The 23252-nt window shown below is 30.8% G+C and overlaps 1 protein-coding gene across 4 annotated transcripts in view; it reads right to left on the reverse strand.

Moving 5' to 3' along the window:
- The window catches only part of LOC100864737 (Myosin heavy chain-like), a 59969-nt gene that overhangs the window by 22129 nt on the left and 14588 nt on the right, over positions 1-23252 (reverse strand). For 2 of the 4 annotated variants that reach the window (XM_031920437.2, XM_086903254.1), the window contains exons 5-16: positions 11889-11918; positions 11264-11452; positions 10723-10899; positions 10258-10458; positions 9873-10025; positions 8906-9489; positions 8638-8820; positions 8182-8444; positions 7940-8102; positions 7602-7776; positions 6995-7153; positions 6570-6785 (exon numbers count right to left, since the gene is read on the reverse strand). In XM_031920437.2, coding sequence (XP_031776297.2) covers positions 6570-6785; positions 6995-7153; positions 7602-7776; positions 7940-8102; positions 8182-8444; positions 8638-8820; positions 8906-9489; positions 9873-10025; positions 10258-10458; positions 10723-10899; positions 11264-11452; positions 11889-11918 — 2493 coding nt within the window. Of the gene's footprint in view, positions 1-6569; positions 6786-6994; positions 7154-7601; positions 7777-7939; positions 8103-8181; positions 8445-8637; positions 8821-8905; positions 9490-9872; positions 10026-10257; positions 10459-10722; positions 10900-11263; positions 11453-11888; positions 11919-14347; positions 15979-23252 lie in introns of those variants that run through there. The other 2 variants (XM_086903256.1, XM_086903255.1) reach the window with 2 other exon arrangements.

Raw genomic sequence — 23252 nt, forward strand, 5'->3', positions numbered from 1 at the left:
AGATCCCTCGAAGAACCAGCGTACCAAATTTATATTCCGTCTCGTCATCCATCTTTCCTTTGAACCTGATTTCGATTGAAACAAGGTAAATACACCACTGTCTATTCGTGAACACGCTTGCTTACACAGTATGTGTATACTATTAAATCGTGTATACTAAGTGTAATTTAAATTGGGAAAAGCTACACATGTGAAATTGTTTCTTACATAATAACACGCGCAATAAAATCTTTCAACAAATAATAAAAAAAGAAAAAATATATATAAAGATATATATATATTTTTTTACATTTCTTTCCATTGTGAATTCCTTTAAGAGCCAACAATAATTAAACATCAGGGGTGACTGCTACTGGTTCCGTGATCTCGATCACGATCTGGCAAGTTACCGCGTTTGTCGTGCGAACCTGACCTAGCGCGTTAGCCAGTTAAATTAAAACTTGTCGCGTTTCTCTATTACCAGGCTACGATGGATTTCCAAACGCGCCAGAGGCATTAACAGCACGCGGAAAACCGACTTAAGCCTCGTTCAAATTAATCGAACGTTACTTGAATTTAAATAATGAAGAATGATTCGAACTTCAAACGACAATAATTCAACAGCTGAAATGGCGATGAAGAAGACGATAAGTAAATGTAGCGTGATCAATAATAATAATAATAACATAGAGAAATTTTGAACTTATTGTCAAATCGCGCCTGTGTGTGCTTTCACCTCTAACATTTCGATTGCGATTCACCGAGCGGAAAAAAATTGATCGAATGCAAGAGACGACGAGGTCTGATCGCATCGAACGTTAGTATCGATATTAATTTCCAACGAATCCGTTCACGCGTCTATTCGTGGTGCACGGTATCGATTGGTGGAATCGAACAGCGAATTATTTGCGATGCTAGACACGCACGAATAGCAGGCGTACACGATCAACGGTCACATTTCCGCTGTGGAAACCTTACTCCGGATATTTCGGGAGTGAAGATTCCTAGCCACGTATTTAAACAGAAGCGATACTATTCGAACAGCTGTGTACGTTTGTTATCGATTGTGTTATCGATTGTGCGGATTCTGTTCCACCACCTCTTTTCTTCGATTAATAATTTTATTAGGAGGACTTGCATTCGTAAAAAGGAGGTTATGTTAGGTTTTTATCCGATCGAATTTCATTCTCTTCTCTCTCTCTCTCTCTCTCTCTCTTCTATTCTATAAAAGTAGTATATAAATATTATTTTTATATATATTTTTTTTTATTAATTTTGTAATTTATTACATAACATATAAGATACGTAAGTGGGTAATATTGAAATATATATATATCTACATATACTGGTCCTACATGATGTTCTTCATTTTCTATTTCGATTGAAACTTTCTATGCGGTACCCACATAAGACAAAACACTTTAAATGTATTTTCATAATATTATATGGTGTTTACGATATATACTTTCTAAAATTTAATGTATTGAGAACCGTTTCTACTTATATATTCAATGGGAGTTTAACTGTCTTCAATTGGTGTCTTCATCCACATACACATTCAGTGGGGTGAACATTTAGTCATATTTAATATCGACACATACAGGTGCATCATATCAGTGAACTAACAGGAAAACCTATAATGGCTATGATGTTTAGAATGCGACGCCAATCGTACACACAGTAATGTTTATCAATATAACTGTTCAACGTATTTAGGATTTGGAAATTGCTTTTAGTTATCATTATCTTATAATATTATTTTAATTTAATCTCATCTTAATTTGCAATATATTTAAATATTTCTTTTACTTTAAATTTTTCAATTAATATAATATGTTAATTTAAGAAAAATCTCTAACAAACTTTACGAGTTAAATAATATTTTGTAATAATTCGTTACTTCAAATAAATTATTTTTTAAATTATTTCTTTATTTCAAATGAAATTTGCACAAGCTTGTTATGAAATATATTAATCTAATAATTTGTATAAATTAATTGATGTTCGAAAAATTTCAAAAAAAAATCAAGAGTATAAAAGTGTCTGGTTAACTGGTTCAACGACTGTCCTATAAAAACACCCGAATCATAAGTGGTCTGAACATCAGGAAAGAGTTGCAATTAATGTAGGTCAATTATGTACATCTTATAATATACATTTTAATTTTTTCTAACTTTGTTTACATAGATTATTTATCACCATGACTCAATAAAATTAATATCAAGCAATGATTATTAAAATAATAACATTTTATTCAAATAAAATGTATGATTTATCTTAATTAAGTCAATAAATTATGTTTCATATGATTCGAGTCAATAAATGTTTCATTCAAACCTGTTATTTTATTGTGGATGCAATTATTAACACATTATTGAATTTTACTGTGAAAGGTTAATAATTATGTGTGGAAGCATAAATATTTTTTTCGTCTGGTGCAACTGAAACTAGCAGAATGCTTTCTCGTTAAATAATTTATACTTCAATGAAATCCTAACTTCTCGACCACCTTTAGAAAACGCACTGTGCACATTATTCTTCATTCCATTATCTCCGTCTAAAGCATAATTACGTCCCACAACATAATTATTCTCGTCGTATTCGCGTCAAAAGAAATTCGATCTTTCCTGTTGTCCAGTAGATCTGGACACGTTCGTAATAATGTTATATAAAATAATTGTTGTTGTTTTTTTTTTTTTTTTTTCATAAGTTTTTTCTGACACATGGATATTCAATAGAATTTCTGTTTCTGCGTAATAACATTATTACGCGCTTATCATGATCATTATTATATTTATTACTCGATAATTCTCATTTTGAATTTTATTTTTAAACAAATTTCGAGCAAATTAATAAACAAATGGCATCGATTGAAGCACGCTACTTATCAAACAATTATCATCAAATAATAAGAATTCTTATTCTTCGATTTTTTATTTCAATTTCAAATCAAATTTGGCCAGATATATCATATAAACATCATGGTGGCTCGTATTTTTTTTCTACTTCCGTGTTCGTTAATTCGTTGCGGGGAACAAATTGGACCACACGGTTGTCTCGAAGAAAAACAGACGGTAGAAAGAAAAGAAAAGAGGTGTACGTGCAAGGTGGAACACTTTCGCGACGAAAAGGCCCCGGGCAACGCAAGTTCTGCGAACAAGCAGAGGTTCTGAAGAGTGCAACGATTTCTATATGGGCCACGAGAAAGTCACTAGCGCGTGTCGCTTTTTTTTTTTCTTCCACGGGTATTCGACCCTTTTGCACTTTCGCGGTCAAACGATCCTTTTGGCTTCGAGAATTAACCTTGCCACGATAATCGATGATCCGAGTTGATAATGAGATCAAGAGTCTTCTTGGATCCAAAGATTCCAAGATTTTTGTAGAAGTAAATATGATAATAGGTATATTCGTGAAATTTTGGAAAATCAATTTTTTTAAGACCAAAACAAACAAGAAAATTGATGTATAAAAGTATCGGTTAAGAAGTTTATTTATTTAAATTGAACAAGTAATTAAAATTTTATTTAAACGAAGCGAGACAGACAGAGAGAGAGAGAGAGAGAGAGAGAGAGAGAGAGAGAGAGAGAGAAGAGAGAGAAGATAAAATAAAGAAGATAAACTTAAGAATAATTAATTAAATTGTTTATGACTTCGATATTTTTTTGTATCAACTTTTGTGTTTGTTTTTAGATTCGATCTTTCAAACATGTACCATGAATATATAAAATAAATAAATTTTCGATTAAAAATCACAGCAGTAATCGAGAACCATTGTTTTATTACACTGTAATTCTATCTATTAATTTTCAAAAATTTTATCGTGTTCAAAAATTTTCGTTTAATTTCGATCCGCAAAGTACATTATTTACTTTTTACTTTACTTATTTTAGGATTATTCCTATAACGGAACATTCTAATAATCGGAGTTCATCTTTTAAATGTGCGTAGTAATTTCACATTTCGGAAGAAAAAAAAAAAAAAAAAAAAAAAAAAAAAAAAAACAAGAAAAAAAAGAAGGAAAGAATAGGAATAACGGTATTTTTTCCCTTAAGCAAACTTAGTTACATCAGCAATGTTCTTCATATATCCTTAATAGCATAAGAAATAATTGCATGTACATAAATTGAACACATCATTTAAATGAATATACTTATTGCATATATGTTAAGTGCACGTACAAAAGATCGTAACGACATAAAACGAGTCTACTTTATAGCTTGTGTGACATTTTCTTCCCCACAGGTTAAATAATATGCAATTATAAATGTGTTTTGTTTTCTTTCGTTGTTTTTTATGTACACAATCGTGTGTTAATTCATTAGGAATTGTGTTAATAGAATAACTATTTTTTTTTTTTTTTTTTTTTTTTTTTCAGTCAAAGATGACACACATAACTGTTGCTCGCAGCTTGTTCGTATTACTCTGCATTATTGTTGAATTATTTTGACACTTGTACACAAAGAAATAACAATGAGAGAAATAAAAAAAAATTTTTTGTAAAATTAAATACGTTTACCGTTTAATCAAAAAACAAACGATTATAAATTACAAAAAAAAAAAAAAAAAATTAAAAAATATATACAAATCATGTCATGTAATTACAATGTTACTTTCATGCATCGTAAAGTAACGACATAATAATTCATCAATAGAAAATACGCATTAATGTTCATTTCTAATGTACAAGCAAATTGCCAGTAGTTTTATTCTCACTGTGTTATTCCATTGTAAAAAAAAAAGTGTCAATAAAGATATGCAATTGCGGTTATTGCACATAAAACTCTGTTTGATTTCGACAACATATCACATTAATTATGATTACAATTTCCATGGAATTATGAAGATGCCCGTCTATTAGATAGAATCATCAAAGACACAAATCGTGTTTCGTAATTGCCCTCTAATCTATATTATGAAACATTATTCTGCATAAATCTACAGTGTGTACTGGCAACGTTTGTCCATATTATTTCTGGTAAAAAAGATTTCCACCAAATAATACGTAATTCTTTAAAAATGCTATGTAGTTTTTAAAATTGAAAATATTATAAAGAATATATGATAATAAATAATAATAAATCGTATAGTAAACAACAGATAATACAGATAAAATATAGTAAAAGGAAATACACAGTGAGCATATAATTTTCGAATAATATTGATAATTCAAATATGGCCAAGTCTGATTCCAACGATGTTGTACTGACGAAATCGTAATCGAATTCATGGAGAAAGTTGACCGAAATCACGTAAAGCAATTCTCCTTGAGAAAACGAACGTTCGTTTCAGACGTATGACGTTACCGAAATTCTCGATCGAACGATCAACGGTGAATCGAATCAAGGAAGTGATCGAATACATGTAAATCCAGGTAATATTGAGCCATCTATGTCATCGATGATATTTAAGACCGGTATTACAAGTTAGGATAACACCTATCGATATGCCTTTCCATTTCTTTTGCTTTGATAACGAGAACATCGAGTAAAAGCATTATTGCCTGTACAGAAAAAAGTGAAAGTGCTTCTACTGTGTGCGAAAGATATGATATTGTAAATTCGATCCTTGTTGGAATACGCATGGTATCGAAATAGACAAATTGAAAGTCGAAGAAGATAAAATGAGAAAGTTAAGCATAGCCAATTTGCATAACAATAAAAGGTTTGGATGTCTTTGTTGTAAGATTAAATTGCGAAAAAAAGAAAGATTTAGAAATTTTGAAATTTATTCAATTATTAGAATATTCAAGATATTCATAAGTAATTGATTATTTCGAAGTTAGATATTATATGTAAATGAATTTAAATTTTTTTTATCATTCATCAAATAAATTATACATTATGATCCTTGCCATCTTTTTAGTAAATTTTTGATTTCTCATTTATAAAAATGTGTAGGCTACGATAAAAAATATGATTCAAGGTGAACTTCTCAATGATTTTTTATTTTTAAAATAAATTTTCTAAACTGAAGTTAATATTTTTTCGAAATCCCAATCCTCCGTAGATATTACAAATATATATATATATGTTATTTTTTTTTAATTATTCTTGCAATGTTCGAAAATGAAACAAAACGAAATTACGTAAGTACTTACGCATTCCCTTCAAGATTAGTAATCCATTACGAATAATAATATTTGATAACATTAGAAAATAATCAAAATGTTTGTATAAGATGTATTATATACATTTATATTTTTAAAAAATTATCTTTATGATATTTTTTCATACAGATTTTATACTACAAAATTATTAGCTATTAAAAAATTTATTTCATAGTGAAAAGTACAATAAAGTTGTTTGGAATGCATAGTCAAAAGAGAAAGTTACTAGACACCAAGAGTATTAAAGCAACAGAAATAAATTTGTTTTTAATTAAAGAAACTTTTAAATTTATAATCAATTTAATTAACTTGAACTTAATTAATCTTTTATGACACATTAACGAATTTCTAATACATACCAAATATATTTGTTTTGAATAAAAAATAAATAAAATAATTTTGTATACAGTCCTTAAAATTTCGCGTATTTTTCAATCCAAAATATTAATTTAATATAGTGAAAATATGTAAGACAGTGACTTACCTGACTTTGACCAACTCGATATAAAGCTGGATCGACATCGATAGTAAGCATCATATCTTCCACAGCACGACGTTCATCAGCTACGGGACTACCTGGTCGCGTATTTACATCGTTTGATAATAAACTGAATCGTCTTCTGAATTCGCCCAACGCTATATGCTTAGGAAATCCGACTTTATGTAATCGAACTGCATCAATTATTTGACTTCCACGGATCTGTAACAAAAATGAAATTTTCTTTTAATATTAATATTGAAAACTGATATATTATATTTAAATTTATGATAATTTGAATATTGTATCAACTTGAAATCATCTTATTAATTTCTGTTTTATCAATTGTTCAAAATTATGAATTATATTTATAATTATGAATATATAAACTCTGATTAGATATATTTATGAAATAAAAATTATATTTTTACCTGTGATCGAAGAAGAGGAACATTAATAACACTGTCCTCGCTTTGATTAGATTTTACTGATAACAGACTCTTATTATCTGTACAGCCAGCGTTGTGTTGTGGTAATATACAGTGGATGAATTTAACTCGTGTTCTTCGTAAAGTTTCAATTAGACCATCCTTTAACAAATATTTTTAAATATTTTAAATATATTTTAAATATAAAATTATAATTAATTTTAATAATTTTTAATAATTTTAATAATAAAAAAGGAATTCATCTATTGTATCTTGTTTTTCGTATTCGTAATAACATAGAAACAATGATATCATAACATTTTCAACTCTACTATCTCGTTTATACTCTCATACAACTTTATATAACTCGTTCATAAAATGAAAACCAATATAATTTCAATTACTCGTAAAATTATGTAAATTAAATCATTGTTTGAAGATAACATAATATATAATGGCACATAATATAATTATCTTTTATACAAATATGAGTACACACATGAAAATCTGAATATTTTTAGATAAATATGTACTTACAAAACACAAGTCATTTATGGAATATTTACTTATGATTACTAAACAGTAATAGCGTTATGATATTAATACTTACAACAGTAAATTTGACTTGAAGACAGATATTTTTTCTTTTTACGGCAGTGAATGTTCGTCGTATACTAGATGCTCTTCTTAATGATTGTGATCCCTCTAAACCAGGCATGGAACTGCATAAAGTTCCAGAAACTCCAGCTCCACGTGCACTAACGAACAGCATACTAACATCTTCTCTGTTATCAAAATAAAATAAAATATAAAATTAATTATTAAAACATAAAACAAATAATATTTTTTTAGGAATAATATATCAACAGTACTTAATTTTTTTTTATATAAATTTAAATTAAAATATGATACTTATTAAAAAAACTTAATAACATTTATATCAAATACCTTGTACTTTCTTGAAGTATTGTAATGGCACTTTTAGTAACAGGATTTTCTCGTGTTGCTTTTAGCCATCCTGTTGCTGTGTAAAGTACAGGATTAGTACCCAATAGATGTTGTAAGACAAACTGATTGTTTCCAGGTGCTTTTCTAAGCAATATTTGATGATCTATCAAAGAAAAAATTAGCAAAATAAGTTAAAATTTAATTTTCAAGATCATATATGATATATAAAAGTGTTTAAGTACCTCTATCTCCATAATGAGAGAACAGTCGATCTAAAAATGTTTCGTCACTACCACCAGGACATACTGTTTCTTCGTCTAATAACCACAGGAGACCTTTTCGTTCCATTTGCCTACTCCCACTAAGGTCACTTTGACTAGTTCGCAACATAGTCGCACCTTGCGAACTTCCACGATCTAATAGCGAAATTAAACCCTGAGGTGATCCAATTCCATCTTCATCGCAGTCATCTTCATAATCTACATCAATTCCTTCTTGAACGTACCTATATTTGGAAAACATTTAAACGAATCAATAATTTTACATATAATATTTATTATAGTTGACTAGCACTATTCATTATATATTTAAATAAAATCATATTATATCCTACAATATCATTTTCAAAACAAATTAATTTTAATTATAAAGTTTTTATAATATTACTCGTAATTTTTATAATTTACGGCTTGACATACCTATCCTTTGGTGCCACCAATGTCGTATGATGAAACAGCAGCTGCAATCGTTCTTGCAAGTAATTATGACACAGGTCTTCGAAACAAGCTCCAGTTTGTTGTCCACAGGAGGCTGGATTTTGAAAACCTGGTGAGTCACAGAGTAACAAAGACGACACTGTGTGTACAGAGGATGATATGGATCTGTAAACGCATAAACTCGACATCATCATCTTTACTTTTGTTCAGTTGTTCAATATCGATATTTAAATTAAGAAAAAAAACATACCTATTGATGAGAGCAGCTACGCAGTGAAATATTTCAGAATAAAGTCCAATCAAAAGACCTTCCAATGCATCTAAACCCATGATATCTTTGCTCTGTTCCGTAGGACTCGGTGTACGTAGAGCAGGTCTCGGAGTACTTGGTGTACCAGCACCACCTCCATTGCAAGAAAATACTATTCTACTCAATTCCTCGACAGTAGTGCCTAGCAAATTGGCAGCTTTTTCTGCACACTCTACTCTCGCGAACTGCCATCGACTTTGCGAACTGGTGCCAGCTTTAACTGCACCAGCACAACTCAGATGATATATACCGGCAAGAACCAGCCAAATGACTTTCTCGTCGGCCTCGGACACCCCAAGAATTCTAAAGGCGGCTACGATTCGATTAAACTCGACCATAGCACGCTGCTTATCCTCGTGTTTTTGCAGAGGTGTAATGAAAGTATTATTCTCTGCGACTAGATTTGTAAGGTGCAATTCTTTTCTAAGAGCACCCTCTGCGCCTGCCAGCAAACGATAAATCGCATGGAAAGTTGGATCTCCATTTGCTCTTCTGCCTATTCTTGACTTTTCCAAAAGCAACACCTTGTGAAGAAGAAGACAGTTAAATTGATATCTTAGAGATCATTTTAGATATAAATTATGTAGATAGATTAATATATAATATGTCTTCGAATAATCCACATATATATATTATTTTCGATGCTTTATCAAAGTTATTATTTTTGGAACCCATAACATTAGTATAGTAAAAAAAAACTCTATAAGTTAATTTTTAAATTTTCTTTCTAAAGAATATCAATAACAATAAATTAAATAATACTGAATTCTTTCTGATTATATAAATAGATACAAAAATATTAAATATAATTAATTTATGTGGATTAAAACAATATATATATATATATTATATTAGAACGATTAATAGTTGGATAATAAAAAATGATAGTAAGTAATATAGATATTACCTGTAAAGAAGCTGATGCTATTTGCCCTGATTGGTCGAAATCTAAACTAAACAATTGTGTAAATCGCGTTGCATTGGAATTCATATGTGTTCTACTATTTCCAAAAGCCTCCAAGACTGTGAATAAGGCGTTGAGTTTCTCGATAGTCAAAATCTTGAAAAATAACATAATTTTCTTAAAATTGGCCACAATTTAAAAAGATTTTATTAGTTTTAATCTTCAAATAATTTGAATTTTAATTTCATTATTAATTCAAAATTTTTAAACAATTTTTTCAATGTAATATTGAGCATGTATTTTTGTTAAAATATATTCCTTGATGATATATCCATGATAATAATACATCGACAGTATTATTAAATAATGATAGAAAATGTTGGCTCACCTTGTTAACTGTACCTGCAGCCAATACAAGATAATGAAGGGCATGTTTAAAATTTGTCGTTTTTCCTGATCCGCTACGACCAAGAAAAACTAAGGAATGATCTCTTCGAGTTGCCAACATCCCTCTATAGGCTGCTTGCGCCATCGCATAAATATGCGGTGGCATATCCTCATTTTTACATCCTCTGAACATATGTGCTACCTGAAGAAAGAAAATTATGTAATGAAATTGAAAAAAAAAAAATTATTTCGTCAAATATTAGTTATTATAAACATTAACTGACGAGTTTTATTGATTCTTTATTTAAAAAGGTAAATTAACTCCTTCCTCTTTCATTTCTTTTCTTTTATTATATTTAATTTCACTAAATCAATAAGACAAATGCTTAATCCCTTAAGTTCAATTCAAATTAAATCGTCAATTTTGAAAATGAAAAGAACTAAGAAACCTGTAAACACCACTTGCCTTTTCCGAGTAAATTGCCAATGGCGCCACCGGATTGATAATGATCATGCTATCTCCCGCATAAGTGTGGATTAAATTACTGGCGTAACGTTGTCTCAGTGTGTGGAGAACAGAAGATTCATTGAGAAAACGTAATTGCGAGAGTTCCTCGGCCTTGTCAAACTGAGGGGGATTGGCCTGTAAAAAAAAAAAAAAAAGATTGGTTTATTTAATTTAATTTAACCTACTTGTTAGACCACACCGCATTTCTACGAATCGCAATACATTTTTTTTTCTTTCATTATATCGATACTGCCATAAATCAACGAAAAATTAACAACCGAGTTAAAATATACAAGTTAAAATATAAGCGACTGGTCTAATAATTTCTCATTGACGTTAATTGACTATTAAACGACGATCATAAAAAGTCGTAAATTAACGAAGAAAATAAATGTATCTCGATACAAGTTTAAAGAAAATAGCAGAACTTTTCAACAGATTTAATATTACGTTTAAGAAATCGATATTAATCGAAGAAATTTAATTTAAAGAACAAAACCTTCTCAACGTCCTCTTCGTCGACCAAGAGTTCTTCGCCGGAAGTAGTCAAACGAATCCTCAGCTTTCCTGTATCTGGATCTGCCGGACCACATTTTGTCGCAGGGGTGAAACCGCCCCGATGTAACAACCAAATTCTCTCAGAACTCATCCATGCTTGTTCTTGTGCAAGATGTTCCTCGGATCGTGCCTATTTATCGATAAAAAAAAAAAGAAGAAAAATAGAATAATGAAAAGAACCAAGACTTCAAACGTACCTACATTGATTTTCTAATCGAACGTGATTTATTTTATGAATGAGAAATAGGAAGATCATGATCGTTTATGAGTGAAGTAGAAATTGTATAGCAAAATACCATATATCTTTGAACATTATATATACGCGTCTTTAATGTTTAAAAATTTATAATAAAATCATTTGATTGATTAAATAAATTTGATTGAAAAATCTGTAATTTTTTGTATCATTTCATACAAATATAAAACGATTTACACGATGTCGAAAAAAAAATGTTACTAATATCTTCTAGATGTAATCTATTTATAATGGATAATCTACATATGGATCACTTATTTTACATGGAAAAATACTACTGAAAATACTATTTCAAACATTTTACGATTACCTTAAAATTCCTTTTCCTCTCTTCAAGTGTCTTTTAATTAAAAATAAAACAAGAAATTTATATTTCAAAGTGAATGAAAGTCTTTTATCTTACAAATAAGAGGAAAAATAATTCAGAGAGCCAATTATTTCTGAATGGCTATATAAAGAAAACGTTCTAGGGAGCAATTAATTGTATTATTGTTACTTAGCATTACCACATGCTGCGTTACATTCATTTTCGATGACCAGGAAGAAGCTTGTTATGAATTCACCAGAGATGTATAAATCTGATTTGATTTCATCTAATGTGCATGTACAGGATATTTGTTGAGAAGCGAATGCAAGTATTTCCCCAACTATATATACATTATTCCTTTTTAAATATGTATATATGTAGAATTTACTTCGTTTCGAATGCACAATTTGATAGAGATATAAGAACATGTGAAGATCAACTTCATCTTTTTTTAATGAAACTGTTTTTAATGTTGCTTATGTCATAAGCAATTGAAATTTGCATTAGATGGAATAGAGCGATATCTTGCTTCATTAAAATATTTCAATTGCTTATACGTAATTTAATAAATAACTTAATCAATTTTTATATTTGTTTTGGAATCGATTTTCGAAATCGACTATCCACCCTGTATGTTTTTTAATATATAAATCAAAGTATAGTAAAGCACGTATGTGTTTGCTCATTCGATCAATAGTCTCGATTAAAACACAGTAACCGTACATAAAAATTTATAGCGAATGATATAATTCATTAGGAAAATGTGTATCATTTTTGAAGTTCTGTTAATGATCCTTCTTATAATCGTATTTTTAAATTTTTCGTTTTTTTTCCAATTCGTAATAAAGATAAATTTTACTAACGAACTGGCAATAACATTATAAAAATAATTTGTAGTATTCTTAATCACTAACATAAACCATTTTTAACGATATAATATTTTTAAAGTAAATACGAAATTTAAATTATCAACATCCTTCAAAATGACAGCATTATTAATACCGGTTTTGCACGCCTAATACACTATCGTTTGCATGCTATCTTTGCTTGCCTGACCTTAATCAAATAGAACAGTTTTATGAATTCAAGGTTTATAAAAGTCTGATACTAGACACTAATTCTAATCGACCAGATGAATTTCAATTTTATAAATGTTAAATGGATATTATCAGTATCACGACATTTACCTCTTTATCTATACGCATCTATACATACTACATCTAATTTCATGATTTCATAAAAATATCATAAAAATTTGTTCATCCATAATGTATAAAATATAAAATCCATATTTATCATTTTTCCCTGCTAAGAAGAATACAAATAATTACTATAACAAATAAAATTTTATTTTCTAATTTCTTGTATCCTCTTGAACGACAAAAAGCTTGTTAATTGCTAATTGTTAAAAAGAAATTTATTAGATGTAAAAGTCGCATTAAAATTAATCACTCGATTTCTCGTAAGTTTCGAAATTCTAGCCGAAATTAATTTTCGCATGGTACGGAAGGCACGAGGAGTGTTTCTGTTTCGATAACAGTTTCCCTTAATTTCGTGAATCACGCGGTGAGTCGCAAATGCACGTATAGTACACATATCGATTTCCTTGTGTCGTGTCAGAGGCGTTTTGCTAGAAAGCATACTGACTCGTTCTATTCTACCATGTAAGACGACTTCCTAGTAATAAATTACCATGAATCAGGCCCCAGGCTCCACGGATACAGTGTATACAACGGTCGCATTGTTTCGCGAGACAAACAGAACACGGCATGCCTTCAAACACGGAGAGTTCCTAAATGGGAAAATTACACGATTACGAATGTGTTGCCCTTTTAACTACGTTCCGTACCGCAACAACCGACCTCTATTTCTAAACGATTTGCTCAATTATACCTTGTCGGTAATTATGCTATATATACGTATATAGAGAAGAGCGTTTAACGCTTAAAATTAACGTTGTGTAACGTTTGCAAGCTGTACGTGTTTACATGTAACTACTAGAGATGCGTGAAATTAGTTGAAAATATCCGGATTCCTTTTTTAATAAACATTACATTTAGATTAAATTTTACACGTTTTCAAAATTTGTATACATCATCCGCACGATGCGATACAATATCAGTTTTTCAATTTTTTAAAAGATATTTAAAGCAACGTTAAAGAAACGATCAGCAGTACAATATTTGCATAGAGATTTAGTTTACAAGACGTGAAATACAATTCGAACATCTATCGTAAAAACGGTACCTAATTAAACGCCTCCGGAACATGGCACCGCGAACAAAACGATCAATTCATCAATCGTGAATAGCCATATTCATCGACTCTTAGGAATCCCTTTATCGCTATCGTCGAAACCTTAATTTCCACATACATGGCTCACCCAACTCCGTGCGTTTATACGTTCCACAAATAAAGGCTAACGAACTCTCGTTTCCAGAGGCGTGTCGATAATGACATACCTCACCCGTTTGCGGCGGTAGTCTATTCTGCAGAAGCACCTCGAGCCGTTTCATGCACAACCCCATGTCGTTCGCCGGCTCACCCTCCATTCGCCCACGATTCACGCCCTCGTCGACCACGTCCTCGCCGTTCTCGCGCTTTCTTTTCCTCTTTCCACCTCCTATCTTCTTAGCAAGGGCCATTTCCACGATCTCCTCCCACTCGACGATATCCTCGATCGGCTTCAATTTCCTCTGGGACACGGTATTTTTCCGGTTTCGTTTCTGCGGCCCATTGTTCCAACTCCTCAACGGACCTCCTTTCAGCCCCTGAATTCTAAAATCACCCGCTAACTTGCCACTAGGCACCCTTTGTTCTATCTCCGCCGTGATCCTTCTCCACTTCCGCTCTCTAGGAGCCTTGATCACGCTGCTGTCGTCCCAACCCTCCTCCATCCTCTTGATCCGGTCGTCGATCGAACCGACCCGCAGCGTATCCGCCCAACTCTCCTTCCTTCTGCTGCTCTTCGCGCCAGTTTTCGACAGGCAAGGGGACACGTATTGGTTTCGATTAGCCTTCTTCTTCGCGCTCGTGCCACCGTGCACTCGAGCAGGGGTGCAGATCGAGATATTCCCGGACGAGTGTAGACTGTCGCTGTCGCTGCATTCCCATGAACTGGTGCCATTCCTGTTTATTATTCTCCTATTGGCGGAGTTAGTCTCGTCCAAGGTGATGGAATCTTTCGAGTACCTGGTGGCGGGAAAAGAGATGGTCGCGCGACGATTGCTTTGTTTCGCTATTCCATTTCCGTGCGCCTTGCCGCGACATGATCTGTGAAGCAAGTGATGCGCCCTCAGCGACTCCTCGTCGCCTTTGTTTGTAAGTGGCATCTCGTTGATAAAGCAAAACTTTCGAAGACTTTCTTTCTCTTTTGTTTTCGCGCTCTTTCCTCTCGCGATAATTATCTTCCCTTCCTCGTGACACGGGAATCATCTATATGCCCGAGATTCACGCGCGTTTTTCTCACTCGAGCGAAGTTTCATCCGCCAGTTTGAGCGCCTTGAGAATTCTGCTTGGTAGCTCGCTTGAAAAAAACGTACCTCAAGCTAGTTTTTATTACGGTAAAAGTAGAAATGCGTTTGTGTCTTGTGGGACCGGAATCGTTCGCCGATACTGTTGCTTTTTACTCCCTTCATCCTCGTATTTGTTCATTCTTTCAGAGCATATTCAGACACTTTTATATATATTTTTATAACAATCATCCTCTGTAAATTGATGTCTTTGATCGATCGAATTGACGACAAACAAATTTTACGCTTCTCAACAACAATCCTAAATTCACTAATCATATTAACAGTAGAGAAACGAAACCATCGATGTTACACACACGATAAACTTTTCTATAAACTCATTACATACAATGCAATTTATACGCACAAATGTCAACGAATTACGGGACGAAACTTGGAAAAGATCGAGGAGATCAAAATAAGTTGCGATAAAGTTTCGAAAAATGTTGTTCTCTGTTTGGACGATCGAGAAATCGGGAAAGAAGATAGGGCTCCATTACGAGAAGCGCCTCGAGCTCACCGAGTCTCGACTGAGGCAGCGGTGGTACCGAAGACCGAAGCAGATCAAAAAGAAACGATGGAGGCAGGCGTGCTCCCACGACTGAGACGCTCTTTCTCAGCACCGTCGTGTCTTTCTCTCGCTTCTGCCACCATCACCGCCGCTCGATCCCTTCTTCCTTCTATTCTCCATCTCCGTCATTGGTATCCAACTCTTTCACTTGGCGAGTGTCCTCGTCATTTTCGCTCGCGAACATGATTTTACCGATTACGATCCAATCGATTTGCTTCTGTAGTAAATACGGAAACAAAACGAACAATCAAAAGTGATAACTGCTTTGTTTGTTTTGTACGACAAAACTTTGATTTACAAGTGTATTGCTTCTTAAACAAATTATATCTTAATGATTTTTCATATCGGTATTGAATTATTCGCGTGTAAATAAACATAATAATAATTTCCAAGAGAATTTTCTTTATAGCATAGAATATTTGTTATATTGTTCTGAATTACATGTATATATACAATATAGTTACATGTGATAGTTGATAACTTATTATAATTATAATAATTTAATAACAATGGCAATGCTTGATTATGCACAGCAAATAATAGCAAAAATAGAACAATATAACCGATATTAATAGATTAAATATATTACAAAAAATATACAATGTTTTTTTTTTTTTTTTTTTTTTTTTCATTATAATTCATCGAGAAAAACAACAAATGCTAAAACGTTGTAAAGCGAGAAACTATCGATTCATCTTTAAACACCATCCTTTCCATTCGAAGGGAACAATTCGCGCGCGCCTGTTTTGCCGACAATTTGCATAAACACAGTTTTCACAGACACAACGTAGGAAGAAAAGAAGATCCATAAACATGGAGGATATATTTTTGTCTATAATCTTTTCGATGGCCTCGTCCTCTTTCTCTACACAAGTACATATTATTGTATTAGACATCGCTAGAATTCGATAAATATAAGGAAAAACAAATTGAGTTCAATTTTTTAAATAATGTAAGGGATATCGATTCAATTTTTCTAGTGAATTTCTGCAAACTCTTAAAATCTTTACGGTGCAAAGCATGAGAACACATATGAAACAATTAACTTGCGTAGTTTAAATAATTTAATTATATAGTTGTTACATCTGATTCTTCATGATTATGAAAATTACTTACTCTGCCTTGTAATTAAATGATATTACAACAATGAATTGCGCGCATTTAAAATACGTCACATTATTTTAAACAGGAACTTCTTCATAATGAAACTTATCATCATGCGGATATTAATAAAAATAAGAAACACTAAAAAAGATTAAGATATAAGATTATAGAAAACTTTTTTCATGTAATTGTAAATGTTGTTTCGAAATATTAAGAGTGCGAAACATATGAGAAACAATTGAATGATATGAAAATAATTATGAACATTATGAAGAAATAGATTCAATATCATTATGATTTTATAACTTTCATATAATATAATATAATGTAATATGTGTAATATGTAATGATTATAAATCCAAACTTAAACTCGATTACTACCTAAATTAAATACAATAACATATAATCAAAAATTTAATCTAATTCAAACTTAATTATTATAATTCAAATTTAACTTATATTTATACCAAATTCAACAAATTTATCTAACCTGAATCTATCCTGTATTAATCTAAATCTATTTCAAACTTTAAAAATACATATAATATTGAAAATTAACTTAAACATAACCTTAAATTTTTTATTCTAAACTTTAAAAATACGACATTTATTATCGAAAATTTTAACAGTTTCATTCATTCATTTTTGGATTTCATAAATTCAACAGTAATCCTAGATATCAACAGTTTCTGGAAATAGTAACCTTTTTCAAATTCTTGTGTCTCTTGTTACTGTCTGAACACACGGAACGCATGCACCAAGCGCACGTGACGAGTCTGCGAATGCCTACTCTCACAGCTGGGGACTTGCTTTTTTTATCAAGGCTTTTTACACACGTTTAAGAAGTTCCAGCTTCTGTTTTTGTGCGATCCCGGCATCCTCTCGGTGATATATGCCTTCACAGATTTTCGTGTATTCATAAAATTAACCAAGTTTGCTCGATTACACTCGTGCGGCGAAAAAAATTGAAAAAAAAAAATGACTAAGCGGAACGAAAGTTTTTTCATTTCGTTCCTACACACAACACGATTAAATATAGTCCTCGCATTCCTTTTAGGTTCTCTTAGGTTTAGAAATATATTAATTATTACATTTAAATTCCATTAGGATATATAAGATATAATAAATACATTATTAAAACGTATATTTTCAATCACATGATTGCATTTCAATCATGATAAAATTCTGAAGATTAAATAGTTAGCAATTGAAAAGATTATTCTATGCTATATTTCTATATATTATCAATTGATGGATATGGAGAAATGAGCATTGATGAAGTATCGCAATGATCAAATTTGTAAAATATATGTTTCTATATTCCAAGCATAATTTCTATTAACAAATAATATTCTAGCTCAATGTAACTCTAACATTTAAATATGTATTAATTCAAAAGTTTTTAATATTCTAACTATACTATTAAAAAAATTGTTACATCTATAAGAAATAATTATTATATTTATTTAATAATTTATATAAAATAGTTTTAATTATATCAAACAATTATTCATATTCACTTTTGTTTCTAATGCTTGATATAATTAGAACTACTTTAGAATATTTATATGTAAAATATAAATGTTTAAATATGTAAAATTTTTCAATTTGTCCAATGGTTATTTACCAACTTAATAAATCGTATTTCTGATCCGAAAGACAAATAGGTTATGTACCTGCGAATATTTTTTAAATTTATCACTTGAAAGAACTTCTTATTTCCAAGTCACAATGAGGAACAAATGATGTATAAGATCTGTAAAAATGTAGAAGACCGAACGCGTGGTTACACGAAGAATTGAAAGGCGACACGTAACAGATGAACGAGAATACATTGCGGAAGGCGTGGGAAGTTGGGTTCTCAATCGCGCTGAAGAATTCCTTTGTCGCTGGATTTTTAAACGAATGAAATATGTTGTCAATGTTCCACCTCGTATCTAAAATCATCGTGGACCGATGACATATCTACGTCACACGTTCTTCGACAGACCAAAGACTTATTACTATTCAAGCAAAAGACGAGAAACGATGAAATCGTACGAGGCATGCGCATGCGTGTGCACGTGCGCATGCGTGGGCGAATTACCGCGGGACAATTTCTATGCTCTTGTTACATGAAACGCCGATTCATAAAAGTCTAGAGGGACACGACATAAATATATGCATAAGTATATAAGTATGTGTATTAACAAGTTCCAGATCTAACAAAGCCTTCCAACTTGCGCAAGTTAAGAAAGTATAGGAGAAAATTTGAAACACGTGTTTGTTGGCGTATTGCGCATTCAGAATACCTTCACTAGGTTATCAATTTTATTATCAAATTTTTAAAAAAATATTCTAGAAAAATAATTTTTATTATGAATTTCCCTATTATTTATTATAAAAATCATGTCGTATATTAAGATGTAAAAAAGTTTACTTTTATATTTTTGATATAAAAGTATAAAATCAAATAAAAAGTATGGAAAATATAAAAATTATTTTGTGTTATACTTTCGAAATAATTTAAAATTTGTTTGTCATTTAATTATTCATATCAAAATTAAAAAATTTAGCATAGCATTTTTAAAAGTAAATTTACGAAATTTTAAATTAAAAAAAGAAATTGAAACGAAACGAACAGTTTTATCTACAAGCAATTTTTTTAAATTTATGATAATTATGATGTGAAAGTTTATGAATTATTTCAAAGAGTTATTTGTTCATTATGTTCTCAAGAATATTTGAAATCTTGTTGAGTCGAGCGCAACAACTACTTCAAAGACTGACGACACTGCATTAAAAGTTATATTTGGGAATGGCGACTTACCGCCCTATTTCTTCTCCTTACTTCTATTTCACTTATTTCCCAAGTACCAGCGTTACCCTGCTTAAAAATGTTCGTTCTCAATTTAATCTCCCTTAGAAAAACCTGGTCTTAAGTTCAGTTTAATAAATAATTTTGATTTATAGATTAGAAGATTAATTATTTTATGGATTAAACTCAATCAAAGCTTTATGATTTGTTCAAATTTTTCCTATGAACATTCTAAATAAAATTTGCCTCGTGTTCGATTTATTACAGTACGAGTAGAATAAAACCTGTTACAGTTTTTAAATGTGTAAAAATATTTGCTTACGTGAAGAATGTCATTCAGAAAATACATATATACATAGAGAACTCGAATGTAGAAAGGAGAACATAAGAGGTGAAGCAACTTAGAATTAAAGCGTAGGCTTAAGATGCCGGATTCCTACCAGGCTTGTAACTCTGCTGTAACCAATACATTCTGCCTAGTAGCAAAGCAAATCATAGAGAACAATCGCGAAGATTTAATTAGCCGTTACTTTCTAACGCGTTTCGATACAACTTCTATTCCTGTTAATCCAACAAAGAGTTTGCTTCATCTCGCTTTCATTCCTTCCTTCTACAAATCATCATTTCACGAAACGATGATCCTTATATATATGTATAAAAGATCTGATAATAGATTTGATAGAGATATCTAGAAGTTTGCAGATATCTTTCCTTATAGATTATTTATCCCAATATTTGTTCATCGAAATTTAATTTGTTTTCTTCTTTTTTTTTTATTCTATCTCACAAGAATCAAATTTGTTTATCAATCAATAATCAATTTATCACAAATGATCAATCGTTTTAAAATGATTGCTAAAATTATTAGCTTTTATGGAGCTAATTACAGAACTATTAGATTTGCATTATTTACAATATCGTTTTCATTTTGCATTGACAAAGACAATTATTTTATGTGAAATATCAAATTTGAAAAATTAGAAGTTCAAATTTCTTTTATTATTAAAAAAATCGTATAATTTTAATTACTTCTATCCTACTCATCAGATTCAGCAATTTTATTTTCTTCAGTAACAATCTCTTTTTTTTTTTTTTTTTTTCTTCAAAAAACAAACCTTGTCAATTTTCATTCAAAAAACAGTAACCCCATTTGCATTCTTTACTCGAGACCTTTTCACAGAGTTTATCCGTGCATGCATGAACAAACGCAAGCACAAGTCACATTGATTTTCAACCAAAAAACTGGCAAACGTGACACGAATGATGTTTCGACTCGAGAATTGCCTTGTTTCGAATAGATGTAAGTATGCCACGGCTTTGTTGCAAGTATTGGTGTGCGTATTCGCGACAATTCGCAATATTAACCGGTGTACTTATTCACCAGTGTCAGTCCTGCCTGTTACTCGATATGAGTCATCAACCTTATCCTCTTGCAAACGACATTCAATATTTGCATAGGAGTTCATTCTCTACACATCGTTCCTCTTACCTATCGATTATTTAATCACGACCAGATCTACGTTTAAATTTCACCGCGAATTTACTACTGTTTCTCCTCAATATTTTGATCCTCCTCGTGTTTATCGGTTTGTTCCAACGAGTTTCTTTTTCTATCTTAAGATTAACATATACTAATTTACAGAGAAATTTTAGAATTAGATTGGCGAAACTTAAATTCGAAATTTTGCGAGATTGTCAAATTTTCGAATTTTTGAGAACATTTTTTTTTTTTTTTTTGAGAATTAAAAAAAATTAAACTTTGATTTTTAAAATTCTTCAAAAAGCAGTCAACAGTAAAAATAGTTTTCCTTTTGGCTTGCAAAATATTAAATATTTATGGTTTATTAAAAAAAATTCAACTCTATCCTATCACTCGTAAGAAAGATTAATATTATAGAATTAAATGGAAAAACAAAGAAACCTTGCATGGTAGCGATTAACGGAAACTCCATAATCTAGGTTCGGTGCACGCAATCCCATTATCATCGATCAAATGTTCGTAAGTACGCAACCACTCTTGCTAGACTGACTTGCTATTCTGTGAACAATAAAATTGAAAGTTTTAAAGAAAGTAGGATTCGTAACTTTGGATATAGTGGAAAATATGTAATTAATGCAAAATCCAATAAATCAATCTTTCAGCAACATATCATATCTAATTTTAATAGTAAATGAAGATTGGACGTACTATGAAAGGATTGTAAGTGCCACAATACCGTTTAAATACTCCTATTCTAATAATAATATAATACTTACAAAGTGCCTTACAGGGCTACTCGTGAGAATATCAAAGATTTAGGCAGAAATGGCGATGAAGACGGTCATTAAACTCTCGTAACTTGTTGTTCGCGTTGCAAGCGTGGGCAACGAACTTCTTTTGGAAACTCGATATTTATAGAAAGGCAATAGGTTGACGTCATTCTCGGACTGCACCTATAAGTGCATCCTTTTCGGTGCCTTCTGTTCCTGCGTTATGTTACTTCGAAACCCTAAGTGACGATGCAAGTAATGTTCAAGAGTCTTGCTAATATCTCACGATATGTATTTATTACAACTCCGTTAAGCAATATCTATCATGTGGACATTGATTATTTTTAGCATAGTCGAACAATTTTAGACATTTTAGAAAATCTTTGAAACTTCTTCTATTCATTATTAAATCCCTTTTTTCAAAAGGGAAATTATTAATCATTGTATACGATATAATAATTATCAATAATATAATGAAATATAAAAAATTTTTCACAGTCTGTCAAATTGTCAAATTTATCAGTTTCGTGTAATCCAATGTTTCTCAACTAATATACTGCACAGATATTTTAAGAGTGTTCATCAAAAAATATCATTAAACATTTCTTTTCTGATCTGTTTAATTGTAATTATTATAATTAAAGGAAATTGATTTTTTTCGTGAAAGATCTCGTGAAAGACGATGTATCTGCAGTTGTGTAATTTATTTTAAGACTTGAAATATATTAGCCACATCTATTACATGGATCAATTTCATGATGTTATCGAATTAATCGTTATTCGATCTTATTTCAATTATATCGATAACTGTTGGCCAATGATATAGAAATAGACTACTTCTATAGCTATAGCAATTACATAATATAATAGTTAATTACTTGTTACCTAAATATTATAATTAACATTAAAAATATTGTAACATTAGAAATTATAACGAAAAGTAAGATATTTAAAGAAACATAATTTACTATTGTATCCTTACTAATGAATATTCATGTTTATACACATTTTCATTCAATTGTTAAAATATCCAAATTAAAATAATAGAATTTCTTATTTTTAATTACTATACGTGTAAGATAGATAATGACCATGTAATAAAAATAAAAAATATAAATTGAAAAACAAAATAT

Source organism: Apis florea, unplaced genomic scaffold (genome assembly GCF_048593485.1).
Source record: "Apis florea isolate Af1SG1 unplaced genomic scaffold, ASM4859348v1 contig_2291_pilon, whole genome shotgun sequence".
Taxonomy (NCBI): Eukaryota; Metazoa; Arthropoda; class Insecta; order Hymenoptera; family Apidae; genus Apis; species Apis florea.